The sequence below is a fragment of the Oreochromis niloticus genome, linkage group LG17, assembly GCF_001858045.2.
Source record: "Oreochromis niloticus isolate F11D_XX linkage group LG17, O_niloticus_UMD_NMBU, whole genome shotgun sequence".
Lineage (NCBI taxonomy): Eukaryota > Metazoa > Chordata > Actinopteri > Cichliformes > Cichlidae > Oreochromis > Oreochromis niloticus.
Genome location: NC_031981.2, coordinates 7,037,138 through 7,059,022, shown reverse-complemented (window position 1 = coordinate 7,059,022; position 21,885 = coordinate 7,037,138). Strand labels below are relative to the sequence as shown.

Below are 21,885 nucleotides of genomic sequence, written 5' to 3'. Positions count from 1 at the left end.
TTAGGTGTTATGGTGCTGTCTGGATCCAAGGAGCTGATACTGTTTGCCATTAAAATGAATGTTTTCGATGTTTTGGGCCATTATCCTTACTGTATTCATGAAAGAAAGCTCACCACACATATTGTAAGTCAAATCTTTTTTCATTTCAAGAAATAGTCTGATCTACTCTTGACCTCCTTGGTCCTCCTATCTGACCTCTGACCACACTCACAATTCATAATAATGCATAAAAAGAATAGTATTTACTGAATAGATTAATAGCAGGTTGGGTAGTATCAGTAATTATTAGTAGTCCAGTCCTTTTAAAATTATAATAGTGCAGGATTCAAGGATTACTTCTTTCCTTCACATTCTTGTACAATATAATACAGTGGGCAGCAAAAGATTTATTTCCATTATTATACTATACATTCCTTCTGATTTGTATAAACAGCTGAGGTTGTGTTGGTCCAGTCCAATTACACACCGCTTGTTAAGGGAAAAACCCTGCAGACACTACTGAAAGGAGGTGTGAAACTTTATGATGCATTTAGCGCTTATTACTCATTTTAACAGGCTGAATTGTGACAGGGTTTGGTTACTAGATGTGAGCGCAGCTGCTGCTGCTCCGCCTGGCCGTGATGGCTGAGGCTGTGGCTGAATATATGGTTATTGTTACAAATTTGGCGGGCGCTGCACTTCAATTTCTGCTGAGTCCTGTATATTTCTGTTTGAACCTGCACAGTCCTTCACTGGCAGACCTGTCGCCAGCAGACCACAGGAGCTCAGAAAAACACCAACGCTGACACAGAAAAGGATGCTTTATCCAAAGCACAGCTGTGGCTTTATTCACAGAAAAATTGTTGTGTTTTTTAATTTATTTATCTTATTCTTATTATTTTTTAAAAATGAACGGATATATGACACACACAAAAGCTGAACCAATGAGATTTTATAACTCCCCATTATTTCCACCTCTCGGACACTTTCCATGGTTAAGTGAAAAACGGTGACAGTCATCCCACATGCTTTATCTGTTTGGTGGATGCATATTAGCAGAGAGTGAACTGGTATTTATCCTGAAAAAATAAAAAAAGCTTTTTTGGGTATTCAATATTATTGAGCCACAAAAGTAATAGAAACTGATCTACTCAACCTCAAAACACTGTTGTAACCAGTCATTATCCAACTCGTCTTCAAACCTACCAGTGGGGAACAAAATCTGCAGCAGACCTGTCTGCAGATGGAAGCCTTACATTAATAGGCTTGCAGAACAAATATTGCTTTTTTACGAGGTCTGTAACTGTAGCTGGCTTTCCCACCATTTCACAACTTCACCCTGATGTTCAGTAATGATTAATGTGGTCTAACTGGAATATCGATGCGTCTGCAGCACTAATCTAATGGGAGCGGTGGTGCATCTGTGCCACGAGGCTGACCGTGCTTGTTTAAAACCAGAAGAAAAGTGCCCCTGCATCTCCTGACATGTTTGCTTGTTAGGTACTTTGGGCCTCCCGTTTTTTTCTTTCCTCCCCTAATTCGCAATACATCATTAATGTGAGCAAATGCATGCAAGTAACTCATTAGCCCCTGTATCGATCTGACAGGCACAGGTTCTGTGTCCACTTCATGGAGGAAACAGTGAGACAAAGAGAGGCAGCGATCAATCAGAAGCCCAGGAAACTAATCAACTGTTTGAAAATGGGTCATCCAATTAGTTAGAAAGCTCTCTGTGGAGTCGTGTCATTCCTACATTCAGCTCAGGCTGATTCTTAACAGTGGCCCCAGGAAGACTTATGGTTGTGTATTTATCAATATGACAGTTCACTTATGTTAAGAAACCTCCAATTTGCATGGCCTTGTGAATTCTTTCCTGTGAGTCAGGAAACATCTCAAATGAACGTAATTAATAATTACTGTGTTGTTGGGTCTGCGTTTCTTAGTTTTCATGCAAGTGTATATGTGTGCAAACAACCAGAGGATTAAAAAAAGCACAACATTTGTTCGGTGTGACACGCTGTGAGTGATGGACAGTTATGGAAACATCGACAGGAAGAGGCCAGGCAGAGCCGAAATGCACTCACACAAATAGCTTTTGACTGCTCACCCGTCGACGAGTCGTACCAAATCTGCTTTGACACTGTGCGTCTACTTTTCAGGAAATACACAGCGGTGCATGATCAGAAGGGCGATGCACTGGACAAATCTAGGCTCACTGAAGACACACGTGTAAAACCCATCAAAAAGCCTGCGAAGTGTTAAACAATTCACGCTGCTTAAAAAAAAAAAAAAAAAAAAGATTCATTAACAAAAACCTCCCTCCGCTCATGATATAGAAGCACTTTACCTGCCTCCAAAGGCAAATCCCTTTTTATTCAGACTTACAAGCAATCAGTGCGTTGTTATTGCAGTCCATAGGTCATCTGGTTGTTTCTCCAATGGCTGCCTATAAAGGCCTCTTAAAAGCAAGCAGTGGCATTAAATATAGTGTTAGCAGCAGGATTGTAAATGCATGTTGACATTTCACTTTTCATTGGAACGTGGTTGCCCGTAGCTACACTGACTGACCTATGTGGAAGTTTGTAACTTTAATAAGCTGATAATTCAAACGTATAAAAATGCCTGTAGCGCCGTGAACATTGTCTGCTTTCTGCAGCCTTTTGCTGTGTTATAGTTTTTTTCTTTAATCTTATCTCAGAAAGCAAGGGAATTCAATATTTAATTGTAGCTTTCAATATAGAAAAAAAGCATTTATTCAGGCTGTTGTATGAATAAAACTGTTATGAATACAACCTATTTGGAGAATTATGGACTAAAAAGTGTTTAAATAGCACCTTCCTACATTCTCTAAGAGTCATTTTGGTGATGCTTCTATATGTACACTGTTGTAGTAGTAAGTGAGTATCAACAGGCTAACACTATAAAATGTAATCTGATAACATATAAGGAAAATTACCTTCTAGCCACTGACTTAAAAGTAGAATAAATAAATACACTATTGAACTTGTACCTCCCTTCGGTGGTTTGCTGCATCAAATCTCAGACAGGCCAACAATGATCCTTACAAAATTAAAATGAATATGTAACCAGTAGGAACACCCATCCATAAGCCTTCACAGAGAATGCTTTAATATCTGCCATGGTGCAGATGGCTTTCTTTGAATAGAACAAGGTGGGTTTTAATATTTGAAATATTTGAAGATTCAGCGAGAAACATAATTTTTTCGTCCTCACTGCGGATTAAATGGTGACAGCTCACTAGTTCTTTTCATGTGGGATTTAAGTTAAATCCACAGTTTTTTTTTTTCTAATATGGCTTCCTTTGAATGTACAAATTCAGACAAAAGGAAAGAAGAAGGGGGGGAGCTATCTCCCAAACTGTCAGCGGCTAGCGGAGGGGGATAAAACAAAGCGATCGTGGAAATGCATGAAATTGGGAGCGACAGCAGGAGAGATGAGTTTCCCGGTTACATTCAGTGTATTCACTCAACTACGACATATGTAATCACATCAGGAGGTGTAAAAACTATAATACATTTTTTTAAAGACAATAAGGCTAATGTCTCTGGGCTACTTTAATCTTAAAGAACATGTTTGGTCAGTGAACTTATTTAGTATTGCCTCTGACTGTCAGGACTGAACTGCAGCACTTCAGGTATGAGTGACTGGATGATTCACAGCTTAACTGTTTGTGCCTATAAGTGTTTTTGTTTTCTTCTGGAGTCCCTCTGTGTCAGCGAGTGACCTTGAATTGCTTTTCTTTATCTATGTAAGAATATAAGCATGTGGCATTGAGCTCTGCCAACCTTCATTTGTGCATCTGTGTTTGCAAAGAGGCAGACCTAGTCTGACCTGAGCGATACCTGAGGAGCACAGCATGTCATATTTTAACTCCCTTTGTCTTTGACAGATGGCTCAGCTCTAAAAGCCTCTGTCCGTGGTGGTGAAGGCTGGCCTGATGTATGAGTGTTAGGCCGTGTTTGATAAATCCACCATGTCACTCTGCCTCTGACAGCCATTCATCATGCTTGGCTTTCTCATGTGAAATGTTCTATGTGCTGGATAATTCAGTAAGACAAATAAAATGTGAAGCTTCGACTCGGCTCCGTGCCACTCCACATGACTTTTCGGTATACTGTACTTTATCTCGGTGTCGTAGGGACGCTGTGTCCCCGTCTGAGCACGAGCACCAGCAGCTGTAGCTGCAACACAGTGACTATATTCAGACCAGCTGAAGGACGAACATGTTCTTAATGAGGCGACTAATGAGTTCTGCTCTTTTGTTGCTGTTTTTTTTCCTTCTTTTTCTTCCCAGGGTCAGGACGACCACTCAACCATTCAGCTGAAGTCCCTTGACTCATCCCCTGTGGTCTGATTTAAAAGACTTTTTTTCTTCTGTACCATTTTCTCATTATCAATACTCTGTTTTACATTCTTGCAGTTGAAATGTCATATAAAAGTCAAGGCACATTTCACTGTATGCCATTACAAGATGATAACATGAGTATATTTATTAAAGGGGATTTACTATGCTTTTTGTTATTGTTTGTCATCTTTCTACTGTTGTACAATCATGGGTGTGATTTTTAAACAAGACCAAAGTTTAAAACAAAGAGGTTAATGTATGTCCAGGTAATTAGAACCCAGCCGATTTAGGATTTTTAAAACTGAGTGAGTAAAGATTCAGATATTCTGATACATATAAACAAAGGCAAATCAAGTAAGACTTAAAACAACAGTAAGGTTAAAAAGCAAAAATGTAAATGTGAGAATTTCATGATGCATGACTTATAACAATAAAATATAAGCAAAATGGCTTCCAGTATCAATACTGATATTTGGGGATTTAAAAATCTGATATATCAGCCAATATTTAGTATCTTTTAGACACATGAAACATAAAAAGATTTCCCTAACATTTGTTATGTGTAGTTATGTGTGAGTCAGCACTAAGATATTATGATAATGATTTTAAATATAAACTCGTTTTATTGTCAAACAAGTAGTAGATTAGTCAGACTCTGCTTGGATCAGCTGCTTGTTGTGTTCATGGTGTTCAAAGCACATTCAAACACAGTTGCCAAGAGCAAAGTTGTGGCATGACCTGTGGTGGACCAAAACTGTGCAACATCAATAGCTGTAACGTGTTTGAAGGGTGTTTCTCCCAGACTTCATCTATTTTTGTTTAATGTTTATGGTCCAATTAAAAATGTCGATACCAATAAATCGGAAATAGTTAATATGGGCCGAAAACATCGTCCTGGCAATAAATCACAGCCAAAAGTTCAGCCATCAGACTGTTTTTACACTCGGACAATATTTTCTGCCTTTGCCTCTGTATGATCTCACTGACAGAGGATATCCTGAATATGGTTTATCAGGGGCAGCCAATAAGAGGAAAGTTGGCTTTAAGGGACAGGAAGGGCTCTATAAGGGCTTGTTTCAGGCAGCAGTTTGCACCAAGGCCCAGTGTATAAATTAGGGGTTACTTATACACAAATAATGGTTATTTGGGACCGTGACTCATGCAAAGTTATTCAAGTAGAGCCCAAAAAAAGAGATGAAAATGAGCATAACAGGTCCCTTTTGCTGTTGTTATAAATATGAGAATAAAATGAGAGAAAGTAGGCAATTGTTTGTAAAAGAAACAATGACATTTATTTTTTTTCTTAGCGCTTTTCTTAATTAGTCTGTTGTGCCCATTGATCACATATAATACAGGTAATATAAAAATGGCTTTTTAACTTGACACCCAAAGCAACAACAAAATGTTTTCTTAAAATATGTATGCTAAAAATACTGAGAAAGTATTTCCACTAAAAGTACTGGAGAATAGCTTGTGACTGCAATGATGACATGACTGTGTTTTGCTGTGGCTGATGAATTTCTTCAGTTTCCTCTCCGTTTACCTCACATAGCTCTTGTTGTAGGCACTTACCAGGGCATTAACAAACCACCTCTTGAGGAGATAAAACATCACTCGCTTTAGTTTTAAACAACTCGATATATTTGTTTGAGTCCAGTGTTTTTGCCAGTCACCATTGCAATGAGAACTACAAAGCATAAACAGCCATTTGGCAAATATCCTCTCTAGATACCCATTTTGTCGCTGAATTTCATTAAGCTTAATGTGATGTTGTAATCAAAAGTAGTCTGCTCCTTGCCTTCATTTAAAACCCATTTAAATTGTTCACATACAGAGGATTTGTCATTACATCAACATAATAGAATATATAACAATATTTCCATGAAAAATCAAGAATCCGTTTTTAAATAGAAAAAGGGGGGGTATATTTCATCAAAAGGCTTACACCATAGTCACTGTTATTTGTCTACTCTAATAAATCTCCCTTCCCATAATAGACAGGTGTTATTACTGTATCTCTAACTCGTCTATGGATGTTTGACAAAGCACAGACGGTATTGCTTGGGACCACACGGACAGTTCCACAACTCTGAACACATTTAACAGTCAATTACAAGAGAGCTGACCTTCAACACGTCCACTTCCTTTTCTCTGCCTGCATTTCTGTATGAATGGTACTGTAATCGAATTTTTTTGCAGTAAATACCCCTTCCTGTTGATGTTAGCTTGGTTTGATGGTTACAAAGCCACCACTTCAACTAGGGTTGAAACTGGGATAGCATGTAGTCAATTTAAACCGTTCCATCCCCTTCCAGTAATAGTTCTCCCAGTGTATCTGAGCTGGGAACGGGCAATGGGTATGCCTTTGAAAACAGTATATCATCGTTCACCCCTGCCCAGTGGCCTTGTCCATTTGCTGTAGGTGTGTGGTGCTCTACAAAGCTGTGGTTCTTAAAAGGCATTGTCAGATACATTTATGACTGTGGCTTTCACTTCCACTCCACTTGGCAGTCCCTTACCCGTAACCCACAGCTTTGTAAAGAAAGATGAGTGCATACCGGGAGCTTCCACTGGTATCAGCGAAGCTTTAGAGTCCCATTTCCTTATATCCCCATAAAGGTGGTGGTTCCTCAGAGACACATAAATAAACAGGCAGGCCACTGAAATCACAGCCAGGAGCACACCAAAGACAGTGATTACTGCTGCATCCCATTTTTCTGTGTCCTTGGCTGCCAACTCTAATCCCTTAGTGGTGACAGTGACACATTTGGTGTCATGGTTGTAGTGGATGTTGCGGATATCCACACAGACTTTGTAGTGAGTGGCGGGGCTGAGATGGGTAAGGTTATACACCTGGACATCTGAGGGAACCCTGGTGGTAAAAGCCATGGTGGGATGGTTGGCATCTGAAACAGTGTACCATTTAATGTTGGGAGCCAAAGTGCCAGGGCCAGCCTTCCAGGAAACCAGAATGGAGTGTGTCTCCACTGATTTGACTTCAACATTCAGAGACCCGTTGACAGGTTGGGGAAAATATCCGTTTACCTCTACAGAGACGGATTTAAGATCAGCACCGACCAAATTATGGGCAACACAGGTGTAAACACCAGCTTCATTTTCTGTTATATCGTAAATGTCAAAGGTTCCCTCTGGGTGCATGTAGAACTTGTCAGACACAGTGTTAGGCAGGACCCTGGTGCCAGATGGGGTGATCCAGTAGATGTCCGGCTCTGGTTCGGCAAAAGCCCGACAATGAAGTGACACTGAGCACCCGCTCTGTGCTTTAATGTGCCCTGGCATGCTTTCGGGTGATATCAGTGGCAGGCAAATCTCCATCATCTCCCTGAAGTGCACCTGCCGGACATGCTGGCCCTCGTACTCCGGAGGCTCTACGCAGTATAGTGAGTCAGGCTCCATGAAGCGGATGTTGGTCTTGTTCATGTTCATCCAGCGGACTACGCAGTCACAGCGGATTGGGTTACTGTGCATGCTTACCTCCCTCAGATTTGGAAGAGATTCGACAGTAATCCTGTGGAGGGCACTGAGAGCATTGCCGTTTAGCATAAGGGTTTCCAGTCGTGGGAGTTTGTAGAAAGCATTAGGATGGATATACGAGAGTTTAGGATTGTTGGTGGCTTCGATTTTGGTCAGCTCAGGGAGGTTATTGAGGGCAAAGCTATCAATGGAAACTAGCTCTGGCATGCTGTTAATCCCTAGTTCTTTCAAATGAAGCATATCCACAAAGTCCCCTCTTTGTATCCTAGTAATGGGGTTTTTGTTTAGATCCAAAAACTTAAGATTCTTGACATTTCTCAGGGCAGAGTGAGGAACCTCGGGAAAAATATTATCATAGAAAGAGATGCTCTCCAAGTTATCAAGACCAGCCAGTGAATCATCAGGAAGCTGGGACAGGTTCATTCTGGTAAGAACAAGACTGCGGAGGTTATTTAGAGGTTTGAAGTTCATGTCATCAATAGAAAGAACTGGATTTTCACCAATCATTAGGATCTCCAGATTTGACAAAGGTTCAAACCACTCTCTTTTAATGACACTCAGCTTGTTAGAATTGAGATGGAGTCGCACAAGGTTGCTTAGACCCTGGAGAGCCAGCGGAGCGATAGAAGAGATGAGATTGTGATTCATATAGAGCTCCTGAAGGTTCGCCACTTCTGACAGGCATTGCTCAGGAAGCTCTCGTATCCAGTTCTCTTCCAAGTGAAGGGAGAGCAGCTGAGTAAGATTCCCAAGGTGGACGTTGCTGATTGAGGATAAATTGTTTTGCGATAAATCAATCTCTGTGATATTGGGCATGTAATCCAAAGGTCTGTCAATCCTCTCGACGTTGTTTGTTTGCAGTAACAGTACTTGCGTGCCCGCTGGTAATTTTTCTGGCAGGCTAAAGAGTCCCAAATCATTGCAGTCAACTGTCTGCGCCTCCATGTAGACAGAAGTAGGGGAAAACCAGGGTCTAATCTCACACACACAAAGCTTTGGGCAATCAGGCCTCAGCTCAGTGGCTACAACAAAAGAGGCCATGGCCAAGCCAACAAAGAGATGATCCACAAATGACAAGTCCTTCATATTGGACCGATTTCCTCCAGTCAGAAATTGGTCCTTGTAGATTAATTGGTCTGAGCTATTAACTTCACAAATAATGACTCATTTGTTGCAGCCGCTGTGGCAACTGACTCATATGCCCTGCCGCAACCGCCACAGGGCTCCCTAGGGTTTTATTGTCTTCCTATGTAGATGCCCTTGATTCACTCAATGCTGGTGTCAGGGTTTGTGGCCAAGGGTGCAATCAGGTGAGCCAAAAATAGGTGGGAGGTGGAAAAAGGAAAAAAGCCTGGACCAATATTACACCTCAAAAGACTTCTATTAAGAACCTTTATAGGTATCCATAAAAAGTCTTCTTTCTTTAAAGATAACCGTCCTCGCTGATTGTCTTTACTAGCTTCCAGAATCCACAGCCCAGTCCATTCCTACCTGCGTAAAACAAACAAGACAGAGAGAAACATGTGAGTATTACCAGATAATGGGCATGGTCAGAGAATGTCATAAGAAAAGGATTTAGACATATTGACATTTGTTATAGGCACACTGATGCATGTTGACATTTATACACGCTCCCTTCAAGACGTAGAACAATGGATTTATATCTGCTTGACCTTCTAGACTTCACTCTGAGGATGTACCACATGTACCACTACTATATAGCACTAAATCTTGATGCTAACGGTATGAGTCTATTATTGGTTAAAGAGAAGGCTTCATTAGGATTCTTAAATGGCAGACATCCTAGGGCTTAAGCGTTACCCTTTAGGGCAAGCTGCTCAAAGACACTAGAATATGTCAGTCACTATAGCAACAAGTAAATGGGCAGCCAGTAATACACAACGGAGTGAGACGGTTAGGCTGTAAATGCAAACTAAACAGCTGACCTAGATGCAGTTTGCACCTGTTTGTTAGGAGACGCAGCAACCGACCGCCATGAAAATTAAAATGCATTAATGTGTTGACGTAATTAATCTTTTTAGCAATCAGCACATCTGTATGCTAATAGGATTTAGCATTTCTGGAAAAACAGGTCATGCAGTTTACCAGTGGACACAGATTACTAACAGGTGCCTGAAGTGAAGACAATAAGTGATTATTATGGTATTGTCTTGAACATGGATATTTGAATAATGGATAAAATAGTCACAGACTGAAGATCATCAGCTAAATGTATGTTCTTTTTCATTTGAAAATTTGAGGATGATCACAATCTTTTAGGTCGGTGCTGAGTGTCACGATTGTTTAGTAGTTTTATTTAATATCTCTGTTTTTACTGAACTGAAAAAATACATTTCATTGACATTCGGCCGCATGTATAAGTACATAAATGAACAGGGTTGTAATAAAGGAAATGAGTGCACTGAAAAGAAAAACAACAACATCATTACCAAACACGGCATGGCACAATAAGTGTTTTAATTTTGATGATCCTGTCTGAATAATAAATTGAAGCAAATATTGTAAATTAAAATTAAAATTCAATTATCTGCCCAGTGCAATTAGCTTTGTCTGAATTGTCTGCCTTTGTTCACCCTTTCATTACACTTCATACAAGACAGTTTAAGGTCATTTACTCTCATGGGCACAACAGGAACTTTAAAATGCAGTACAGTACTGTTAGCAGAAAGTGGTGCACACTTCTCTTTCCATTTTATTCTGGGATTTTTTTAGGCTAGTAAATTATCCATTAATTTCTCTGAGACACTTAAATTGAAGGCAATGGATAAAATCCATTGCACTGATTTTAGAAAGAGTCTGATTTGAGTGAAAGCTCAAGGCTATTGTGCATATTTTACTTCATTTGTAGGTCAACATATTTGCTCTCAGGTTGTTTTTTTTTAACTGTTAAAAACACATATGTTTGTGCCGCTGACTACTTCTAAAGAATGATACGGTATTTACAGATGTTCTTAAAATGGAATTCTGGGAAATGTAGGCAGATTTAGGTTGTTTCAAAGTGTATGAGCTCAAACAAACAGTACAAGGCAAACAATTTCACCTGTAACAATATTTGGTCTCTGTAAGTTTGTTCAATATTCTTACGTAACAAAGACTATTGTACTATTATTTCCATTTATAAGCATTGTAGATATATAACTATAGCTTAGATGCTTCCTCCTTCATGTGACTCACACATCTTTTTTATGGACTGTCTCGTACCGTCGTATGATTAGTGTCTCCATCACATCCTGACGTGGCAGAAGCTCCACAGTTGAAGTGTACCATGTAATTTGTCATATGTGACTGCCTCTTACTGAACAGATGGGTTTGATGGTGCTTGTGATATTTCGGGGCCTATGAGATCAGGCGCCACATCATGAGAAAAGTCAGAAGAGACAGCGGATGAAATAGAAAGAATCAAGAGGAGAAGTGTGACGGCGGCTGGAAAGTGAGAACAAGGGAAGAGAAATGATTTCATTTCATCACCCTCGCTGTTTCCACCTCGGTGGCCACGGGGGAGATGTGGTGGTGGTGGCGGAAATAAATAAATAAATAAATGAATAAGAACTTCTGAAGGAAGCAGAAATGCTGGAGTTTGCCCGCTGGTGGAGCCAAGCCAAGGGTTCATTCTTCAACCTGTGTGCCATCACTGGCTAGAGCGTGGTTTGGTTCGGGGAGGCAGACAGTAAGGTTGTGAAAGAGGGAGAAGGTGGGGATGGTGGTGTGTGTGTGTGTGTGGGGGGGGAAGGAGGGTATTATTTTTCAAAAGCACCTGGCACTTTAATAAGCTTCTACACCCAGAGAATTCTGATAAACAGGACTTAGCCTCTCTCCCTCAGCACCGCCTCTCCATCGTGGGCTATGCAGTTGATCCGTATCCTGGAAGCACAGGACAGACTTTGTAATACAGCCTACCGCATTTAGTTCTCACCTCTGCTCGCCCTGGCTTTTCCTCCTTAGTAATCACAATTACCAGCAGCATAATGTGGTCAGGTTAAGTGTTATGGCTTAGCTTTATTGTGAATTCGCTGCAGGTGGTTCCAAGACGGGCTGCTGTTATTTGTTTTACCAGCTAGTTACGTCAGAGGGAACACTCTCGGACTAATTAATGTTTCAATCAATATTTTCTGCAAAGGGAACTGGTGTGCTGTAAGACACAGCGCTGCCCTATTTTCACAGCACACTGCTTCTCCATTAGATTCTGGCGAGGATGGATGTGAGGATGACATCGTGGACACTAAAGAGGTTTTGGAAATAGGGACAGATTGAGAGAGGGATTTCATTTGGTTTGGCGGACGCTAATGCTTGCTTTTCCATCAAAAATCAAGGACTGGATTAGGAAGGCTTTACAGGACAATGTGCATGATGATGAGGCCAGCAAGAAAAACATATTTCCCTGCTGATTAATGAGGATGAAATTCTATTAATGATAATCCAACATGTGGTTCATAAAAAATGCAGATCTTAGATATGGTTGTGGCCAACAGTGTGTGTCTTGCAGAAAACGGACAAACGGAATATGTTACAACAGTAAAGCTTTCAACGACAGAGCCTCAAATGCTCTTTGAGGAATATCCGAATAGCTCCCAGTGAATATGAGCAGTATTTTTGCTTGAAATGCCCATCCCTAATAGAGTTTCAATACGCTTAAGGTTGGAATATTGTCCCATACTTGCATTATTTTAAGTGCACTATCCTAATCATCTACAGGCAGTTGATCACATAAATTGGTATCGTGCGACTGAATAATGCGGAGCCCACTGAACAGGCAGTCTATATTCTGAAGGCTTTGCACCATGACTACCACTTGTACAAACCTATTAGTAAAAATCCAGTCAAGTTACCGAACCACATCCCCCCACACACACACAGACACACACAGCTACTATACAGAGCTAATTCCCACAGTCCACTGCTCAGTTACTGGTAATTGAGGCAGAGCGTGAGTGGAGGGAGAAGGGAAAGAAGAGATGTGGAGGACAAAGTGACTTGCCAGAGGAGAAACGTCTTCGTTTCTGTTGTGGCATTGAGCTATTAACCTCTACTGACCCTTGTAATGCTGTCGTTGCAAGAAATATTAATCTTAGCTTGATCCAGTCAAAATCCAGTCAAAGACTGGGAGAAACAAGGTCTTCATATGGAAAAAAAGGAGAAGAAAGAAACAAGAAAAAGCATTACGTAACTGCTGGACATAGAGAAATGTGCTTAATATGGCTGGGGTAAATTGAATTCAAAGATGGATGCTGGTAATCTGTGCGTGGAAAAGCTTTACTAAATCCTAAGTACTGAGGTACAAAATCAACACCTTAGAACAGAACACGGAAAGCTTGTAATGGGATCTCCTGCAACCTAATGTCTACCTGCGCTAACGCATTAAGCCAAAGCTTTGACATTTGTTGAGGGGACCTTTTATAGGTCAGGCTAAGGTGTTCACTCATGGAGCACAAGTTCCAAGGTGTCAGAGGAGAAAGAGAGTGGTGGGGGAGCAGCTCCATTACAGTGGGAGGCTGGCAGTGTAGCCCATGGGCTTTCCACTTTCAGCAGTGTTAATCCTGGCTGGGAGTATCGCAGCAAAACAAGCTGCTTGTATCTGCCTCGTTTTAAGACTGCCTTAGCTGGGTGAAATACAGGTTTGTTTACCACCGCTGGGTTTCATTACCAACACTGCTCCCCATCTCCTAGGTGAAAGCCTGAAGAGACACTGACACATTATAATCTTATAACAGTTAAATGAAAGATCTGATACCTATTAACAGGCTGAGCTCGTGTGGTTAAACATTATCGCCCAATTTGGGGTTTTGCCTCAATCCGTCTGAGGTACGCAAGTCCGAAATTCAGTCAATGTTTAGCTCTTTTGTGTTCAAGCACAAAAATCAAGAGAAACTAAATCCTCCGATATATTCACCAGGCAGATGCGAACTTTGACTGTCTGCTGTTTGATGCTGGGCTGATGACGTGCTGCAGGAAACAGCTGCCTGCTGCAGCTGAAATATACGCTATGACCTGAAAGATGCTATACAGCTCTGCTGCGCTAAAGACAGCTGCAGAGTCAGGTGGTCTGTTATTTGTGGGTTTGTCACTACACGAGATCGTCTTGAAATTTTACACAGCCATTCCGTCGATGCTTCTTAGTAGCCAAAGGTTTCAATATTCCTGCAAATTAATGAATGCAGTACTTTAAGAAACTGTGTACCACATAAATTTGTATGCCATAATTTTAATACCAATAACATTGCTACTACTACAATACTACTATACTAATAACTATACTTAATTAATTACTATAATTAATAATAATATGAACAGATATAAGACTGGTAAGCCAAACTGTGAGGTTACACAAAAACAAATTTGATTAACGGTGTAATTTAGTAAGAATTAAGTAAGAGAAAAAATGAGACTTATATAGGATTTTTAAGACTGATCCTTATACCGATATTTGGTGATTTTAAAAACCCAATATATCGGGTGATATTTTATTTCTTTCAGACACTTGAAAAATAAACAGATTTCCCTAACATTTATTATGTGTACTGAATCCTTACAAATACCAGCAATGTATCCATGTATCCATCACTGGGTCAATACATCAGACCCGCTAATATATTAGTCAGCCTCCAATAAAAACTTAACATAATAACATAATAAGTACAGAATATGATAAAAAACAAGCAAGACACACAAGCAGTGATTTAAAAAAGAATTTAAAAAAAAGACTTCACACAAACATACATACAGCTCCAAAAAATGTGTTTTTAGAATCTTTTCAAAGGACATCAATGAATCAGCCTTATCTCCTCAGGCAAGTTGCTCCCAAACATGCTTCATGCTTCAGGTATGTCATGATTTATTTTGATATATATATACATATATTTTATCACAGGTTTCCACATCACCTCAGTGTAAATGTTTTTTGCAATGTGCACTTTTTCACCTGCGTGTCTCATTTGCGCATGTTTGACAAGCACACAAATTCTGTGCAGGCGCCTAAGATGCTTTTATATAGCAGAGCTATTGCATCATCACTTACAGTAAGGAGCTTCTATAGTTATTGACATATTCCAATAAAGACGCTGTTCAGAAATGACAGCGTGATTGCGTCACCTTTATGAACCGCTATGGCTTTAGACCTTGTTAGCCGCACATTTCACTCTTAATTAGAATGACATTTGACACAATTGAAAGCCTTCGAATCTCTCCTCATTAAAATGCTGCACATTTACGCTGACATGTTGTTGCCCTGGACAATGCTGGGGTTTTTTTGTTTTTTGTTTTTTAAATATAATATAGAGATAATTTTATATGTTTTATAGTGTTTGGGGATTTCCGTAATCTGCAAATGGCACCGGACGAATTAGGACAAGGCTTCGGTTAAGAGGTTCGCGCGCTGTCAAGGTGAAAAGCTTTTTCATTCACATCTTGGCAACACCTCGCTTACTTTCCCACCAGACCACCTACATTATCCTAACACTGTGGCTGCGCAGGATAGTAATGGCACAAATACAGTTTGATTAGAGACCAGTGAGATATGACCACTTGAAATTAATGAGTATGCACAGGAGGGCCAGAAAGCGGTGGTCCAAGTGGCTCTGCGGCGCTAATTCAGGAAACCCTGACTCAAGTCATCGGGCAGCCAAACAGCCGGGCAGAACTGTTTGTTTTATTCTGTTTATTGAAATGAGTTATTATAAATCCTCCCGCTCGCTTCACAGGGCTTGGATGGGATTTAGCGAAGCGGGGAAATAGAGGTGATTGCTTTGTCACAGGTTGGGTGCTCATCAGTGCCCTGTGTGGAGACAAGTTGACCTAAGAAAGAAAATGCAATCATTTATTATACAAAACACAAGTTCTGCATGCAACGGCAGGAATGACGGAGAAAAATTTGCGAGATCAAGACGTAGGTTTTTTTCTTTTTGTGGGAAGCATATTGGCCCTCGGGGAGATGATTATGAGGCCTGCACGGTTTAAGCGGTAACAAGGCAGTATTGCATCTGCTGAGAGGTAGACATTAAACTTACTGTGGTAAAACTGGGTGGAAGACATAAAGGTCAGACGTAAGTGGAAAGTAGGGCGCAGTCGAATTGCCTCCTCTTTCAGGAGAATAGCCTGTGTATTATAGAAACGGTTCACTGGGAATTTTGATCCACTGGTAATAAGCCTTGCAAGGCTTTCTTCACCCGTCACCCTCTCCCCAGCTCGGGCTCTTTTCTTTCTCTGTTCACTCTGTCATTCCCTTTTTCTCATGATAATACAAGCCAAATATCTCTTTTTATAAACCTGCTCTTCTCACATTTTTCTCTGCTCGCCCTTATGGAGAAATTTTTCTCCTTATGTTGTCTGTTAGCATCATCATCTGCCCAGCCATTGGGCTGTGGAGAATGACAGCATGTCATCGTGTCTCACTGTATATTTCTATGCCTGTCCTGCATAGTGTCTGCTTTTGGCCTAATTGCCTTCCCAAGACTCTTCACCCCTGCCATGCTATGTCTTGTGCATACATGTCTTACCATATGGCTCCTATTTTTTAATTAACAACTGTGACTGTGTGAGGGGTAACACTTGATTGAACTTTTGTAAAATGTTTTACATTTTGTAAATTTGGTTTGTAAAATATCTATGAAAATTTAGTGGATGCTTTCATGGAAAGCTGCGACTGATCTTTTTAAAACAGTTCTGAGATGATCACAAATACTATGCAGTGTTCCTACAAACCATATTTAGATGATTGTTATAAAAAATTAAAGTGCTTGTTTTAAGTAATCAAGTGTTACTTGAGTTTCAAATAACAGAGACACAGTTCGTGTCCTGCTGTGTCCACTGTTCAGTTGTTCTTACTAGCTATCAGCTAAATCCAACCAAACGACAATTAGGTTTAGGAAATGATCATGATTTTGAGTTAAAATATGACAAGATGGACGTGAGAGCACTCTCAAAGTGCATTTTGGAGCCACCAATAAAAGACCTTGTACACATTTCTGGTATGCCAGCAACTGGATGGCAGCATTTGACTCCAGGGGAATGAGATACTACCGAATTCCTAAATATCTTTTATCACAGAACTTAATGGCATAAATAATAAGTTAGAAAATTACTGATGATGATTAAATATCTTGACTTTGTGTAAGATGACTACTAAAGTTTAATTAACTGTAATTTTATTATTTACAGAAGGCAGTATTTCTCAAGTGTCACCCACACGAGTAATAAATATATTAGCGATGTGTTAAGACTAAGGTTGTGGTTTTATGTACTTAATACATGCAGCCACTTTGCATTATTGGAAAGCTATAGTTTATCGATCCACTGCTGCTCTACTGTATAAACACAACTTTTCAAGATGTGTTTCTTTTCAGAGATGCAGCACTTGGACCTGTGGTGAACATGCAGCACGGTCATCTTGCAATCACAATGAGTCTGATATACATTCTGGTTAAGCCCCATATTGGGCGGAGGCCTCCAGAAGGCTTAACTGTCCCTCCTTCTGCCCTTCACCTCATTGATTTACTATTATACTTTCTCCAAGGCAAGGGAGAGTCCATTAAAGAGAACCTTCTATGTGTGTATGCATAATGAAGCTTCCTGTACTTATATGTGTGTGTACGTGTGTGCATCCATGGGGGAGCAGATGGAAACCTTTCCCCTTACATCTGCACTTGAATGGCCATGAATCAGTGGCAAGTCGACTCTTAATGTAGAATCAATGTTCCAAATTAACCACAGGACCCCCTATCTCTGGTTTTTCAGCTCTTTTCTGGACAAGACATGCCCTTGGGCTGAGTGAGGGAGAACACACACACACACACACAAGGTGGACTATTGAACACTATATAACGCACCCACCTGCCTCGCGAAAGCACGCATTGGACAGGAACACATGCAAATACATGAGAAAAAGAGATCTGTGCATTTGCCGGCACGTAACGTAGCAGACTGTGTCCTCGCAGAAAAAAAAAGAGAACCCAAACACGCAGGGGCTCATTCGCATAATGCATGCAGAACGCGCCACACGGTGAAAAAGCACAGCTAGGTCCCCTTGTCTAATTCGCATAGTGCTGCATCTATTAAAATTAAGCCAAGGTATCCAGCTTAAGGCTGCCGCTGATAAGGTCAAAGGCGTAGCGAACATTCCAACACTCATTTCTCCCCAAACATAATCGCACTCACTCTTGACAAAAATCTGCATAATGTTCCATGTATAGCTGCTAGCTAGAATGAAAGAGGAAGGTGTGGGGTGGGGTGGAGGGGGAAGGCAGGGGAAATGGAGCCAGCGGCATATCCCTCAAAGTCAGAGCCAAATTGAATCTGCAGGTGCAAATGTGGCATGCGAGCTCCCTCTAAGATGCGCACCTATCTATATTTATATGAATAATATATGGCTGGTCAAGGGGCCACAAGCCTGCAGGGAATAGGTTCCCACAGAAGACGGAATCAATCATTATATGCCACTGAAATACATTTATCGCTGGCTTGGGCCTCTTTATTATGATTTCATGGGGTTTGATATGGGCTTTCTCTTTTCTGTTTTCATTCTCAGCTACTCCTTCTTAGCCCAAAGAGACCAAATAAAGGGTTCTCTCAAAATGCTCCGTGTCTTCGGGCAGATATTCTCTGTATACGTGCTCATTTTGGCACATACGTTCACGCAGCCAACTGAGCATGTGTGCTTGTGTTTCCGTGCATCGGTCCCGGCAGCTCAACAACAGTTCCGCTGGGTTTGCTCTCGTGATGCAGCATCACTACCATTTCCGTCAGCACGCTAAGGGCCTATACGTATCAGTCTGAATGCACAGCAGATGGACCGCACAGCAGTGGCCCTTCAGATGTCCTCCTTCGTCTCTGCTCGAGATTTAAACTGCAATATGGGCATATGTCGCTAACGTGTACCGCTCTGATGTGAGTCTGCCGAAGAGCAGCTTAATTAGTGGTTAGCAGCTTTGATTTTTATTGTGAGCATCAGTCCTAGATTCTCATAGGCCTGGCATTTTGCTGTTAACACACAGTCTGGTTTTGAGTGCACCTTTTTTTTGGTAAAGCCGTGCTCTGGCACTCCTAAATCCTTAAATCCACTCCCGCCAGAAATGTGCCCAAGCTAAGTACCAAAAAGTCCAAATCCAAGAAGTAAATGTCAGTGGATACAAAGGAAGTGTCACATCCTGTTTTGACCTTTGATACGGACTGAAAATGGTAAAATGTCATGGATGTTTCCATCGTGGCATGTTTTGATCCACAGCTCTTTTTTCTTTGTTTCTTTCAAGTCCACCCACTAGCTCCGAAACAAACATGCACACCATTCTCTTCCCCACTGTTCCTTTTTGCCCTCTGCCTCTGCTTATTCCATTTTAACGGGTGCCTGTGTTTGTTTGGGAATGGAGATGCTACCAGAGAATCTATGCTTGGCTGCACGGGCTGATCCCCTGCAGCCGTCTTGTGAATATGTTTACATGGATTTCACTGAGGAGCCCCCTGATGGATACTTCTGCATCTTGTTATCGCCATCAAAGAAAAAACAAAAAAAAGATGAATTTGATTGTGATGGCACTTACACTTCGAGCTTTCTGAACTCCATTTCAAACCAATAGTAGCATTTGGCACCCACACATAATTCTCACCTCGCTGCAACCTGCTGCCCTCTGACTATAGAGAAATTAATATGGAACACCCACACCGTGCTGCCGATCATGCTCTCAAAGCCTCCACAAGGCCACTGCAGGCACAATACCTTTCCCACCCCACCTCTGCTTCTCACGCAGATCAATAGGCAATTCGCAAAGCCACACACTTTAAGCGTATGACTTGTTGGTGGACATGTAATATTGATTTGTTTTGAACAAGTGTGCCTAAATTAATGAGGAAAACCAATACAGGCTTGTTTTACTGCTTTCGTCACTACTTGGGGGAGAAACTGCAAAGTGGCTGCCATGTTAGGAGTCTATACTTGATTTTGAGCTTCACAAAGTTTGCGGCTCTATCTTGCATCACATTAAATCTCAGCTGCCACTGCTCACTCACTTGATAAATATGTTGCGGGGATTGCTTGTCAAACGCTGGTGGTCGAATGCTATAATACAGGCTTTGCGGGTAGCCAGCCACATAATTCCAGTGTGAAGGGCTGAGGTTTTCTCAGTGTGGCATGGTGTCGGATGTGAGGGCACGATGGCTCTCGTGTGGCATTTCATTGTGTGGTTCACATGGAGCAGCTGCTTTGGGTGACTCATTCGCACTGTGGAGGCCAAAATCTATTGTATCCATCACTTGGAACAAGCAAGCGGACACACACACACACACACACACGTGTGTGCGCACACAGAACACGTTTGAACAGAAGATTACAGCAATCAGAATTGGATAGCCTGCTTTGGTGAAAATCCACATTCGTCATTATCGGCCATTATCTGTTTATCCAAATTATTCAGGAATAATAGATCTGCTGAGTGGAATACATTTTGGACAGAGAGGAGAAGCTGTGAGGCGCAGAATTTTGAGGTGGAGAGAGAGAGAGAGGGTAGGGAAAGACGCCCCAATACAGTTAAGGGATTAGTGAATGCCACCTCTCTTTCTCCAGCCGGATCCCTGGATGTGTGGGTGTACAGGCACAAGCAGGTGAAGGGATGATGATGGTGATGGTGAATGCGCAAGAAGATGCTTTCCGGCAGATGCGTTAATCACAAAGTAAAAGCCCTGGATCCGATGTCTGGCACGGCCGCGGAGGAAGCAATCAGCCTTTGAGGAGCGTGGGGTGAAAAATAAAGCCAGTGGACGTGTACTCTCATGGCATGTGTGGGTATCGACTTCTGTGTTTGCAACAGGAAGGTTTAACAGAGAGGGGGAGAGTGGGGGGAGGAGGAGGGGGAGACATTCTGTGGGTTTCTTAGAGACGTGTCTGGTGTGTGCTCACTAAGCAGCACCCGAGGACATGAAGCTGCCAGCCAATCACTCCATCCACCAACACACAAACATAGAATCGTACCCGCACACACACACTCACAAACACGGGGGCTTGTCTTTTTCTTGTCTTTAACTGATTTTCCTTCTTAATCCAAACACAGCCAAAATCCGGTCCGGTTAAAAGGCGCATCCTGCATAGTTGCGCAAAAGCGCGTCTCTACATCCAAACGGGGGTTCGAGGCCAGTCACAAGATTCGTTATCCAGTAGTATTTGTCCCTAATTTCTGCAATCGGCACATGAGTGACTGACATTTAGGAAGCAACCTGATGTGTATTTTTTCCTCTGTGTGTGCGACAAAAAACACAGGAATCGCTCAATTTCGTTCGTTTTTTTTTTCGTGAACTTGTGAGCCGTTGCGCAGACGCAATCGCGCGACACGGACGAAAATGACAAATAGAAATTAGAGCAGCAAACAGAGTAAACTTACCGGGTTTCATCACCCTCGGATACAAAGCAGTTTTGTGTCTGTATTCCCATCAAGTGCGCCCCTCCGATGACGGGAGAGAGCCCCAGCGCGCAACATAAAGCCAGTCAACAATGTGTGGTCTTCTTGTTCTCACGCAGCTGATGAGGAATCAGTTGTGAGCTCTCTTCCTCGGGAAAACGCACGGGTTTCTGCATGAGGCGAAACGGCAAAGTCCAAAAGCAGTGTGGCGAAGGAACGGAGAAAGATTCGTGTGATCCTCGTGCCCTTCCCTTCCTTCCCTTCCCTTCGTCTTAACAGCGGCTGTTACGAACGCATCTCTCCCCCTCGATCAAGTGTCAGGCGGACCACATAGATGCGCCGCCGTCTCCTCGGCAGTCATTAATATTAGAACAAACCCCCGACTCTCCAGAGAGGAGCCAATAGCGTCAGAGAAACAGGCGAGGTGCGCGCAGCATCCCTGCTCTGGTTGGCCGACAGCAGCCGTCAGTCATCTCCCAGAAGCCTGTTCTCGTCTCTGTCTTTTTCTGTTAGAGGTGAAGCACGCTGCAAAAAATATCCAAATTAACGAGTCACGCAGGCCAGCGATGAGAGCTGAAGTGCTGTTTAAAACAGCAAAGGCACATTATTTCAAAATAAGGCCACCTAACGACATCCGTTTAAGATAGTTTG

At 41.7% G+C, this 21,885-nt stretch overlaps 1 protein-coding gene across 1 annotated transcript; it reads right to left on the bottom strand.

Moving 5' to 3' along the window:
* Positions 1–5,611: 5,611 nt before the first annotated feature.
* On the bottom strand, positions 5,612–21,618 carry lrrn3b (leucine rich repeat neuronal 3b). Its single transcript, XM_005455581.4, has 2 exons — positions 21,217–21,618; positions 5,612–9,331 (listed from the first exon to the last, which is right to left on the bottom strand). The coding sequence occupies exon 2, from the start codon at positions 8,924–8,926 to the stop codon at positions 6,797–6,799; it is 2,130 nt and encodes a 709-aa protein (XP_005455638.1). The 5' UTR covers positions 8,927–9,331; positions 21,217–21,618; the 3' UTR covers positions 5,612–6,796.
* Positions 21,619–21,885: the final 267 nt, after the last annotated feature.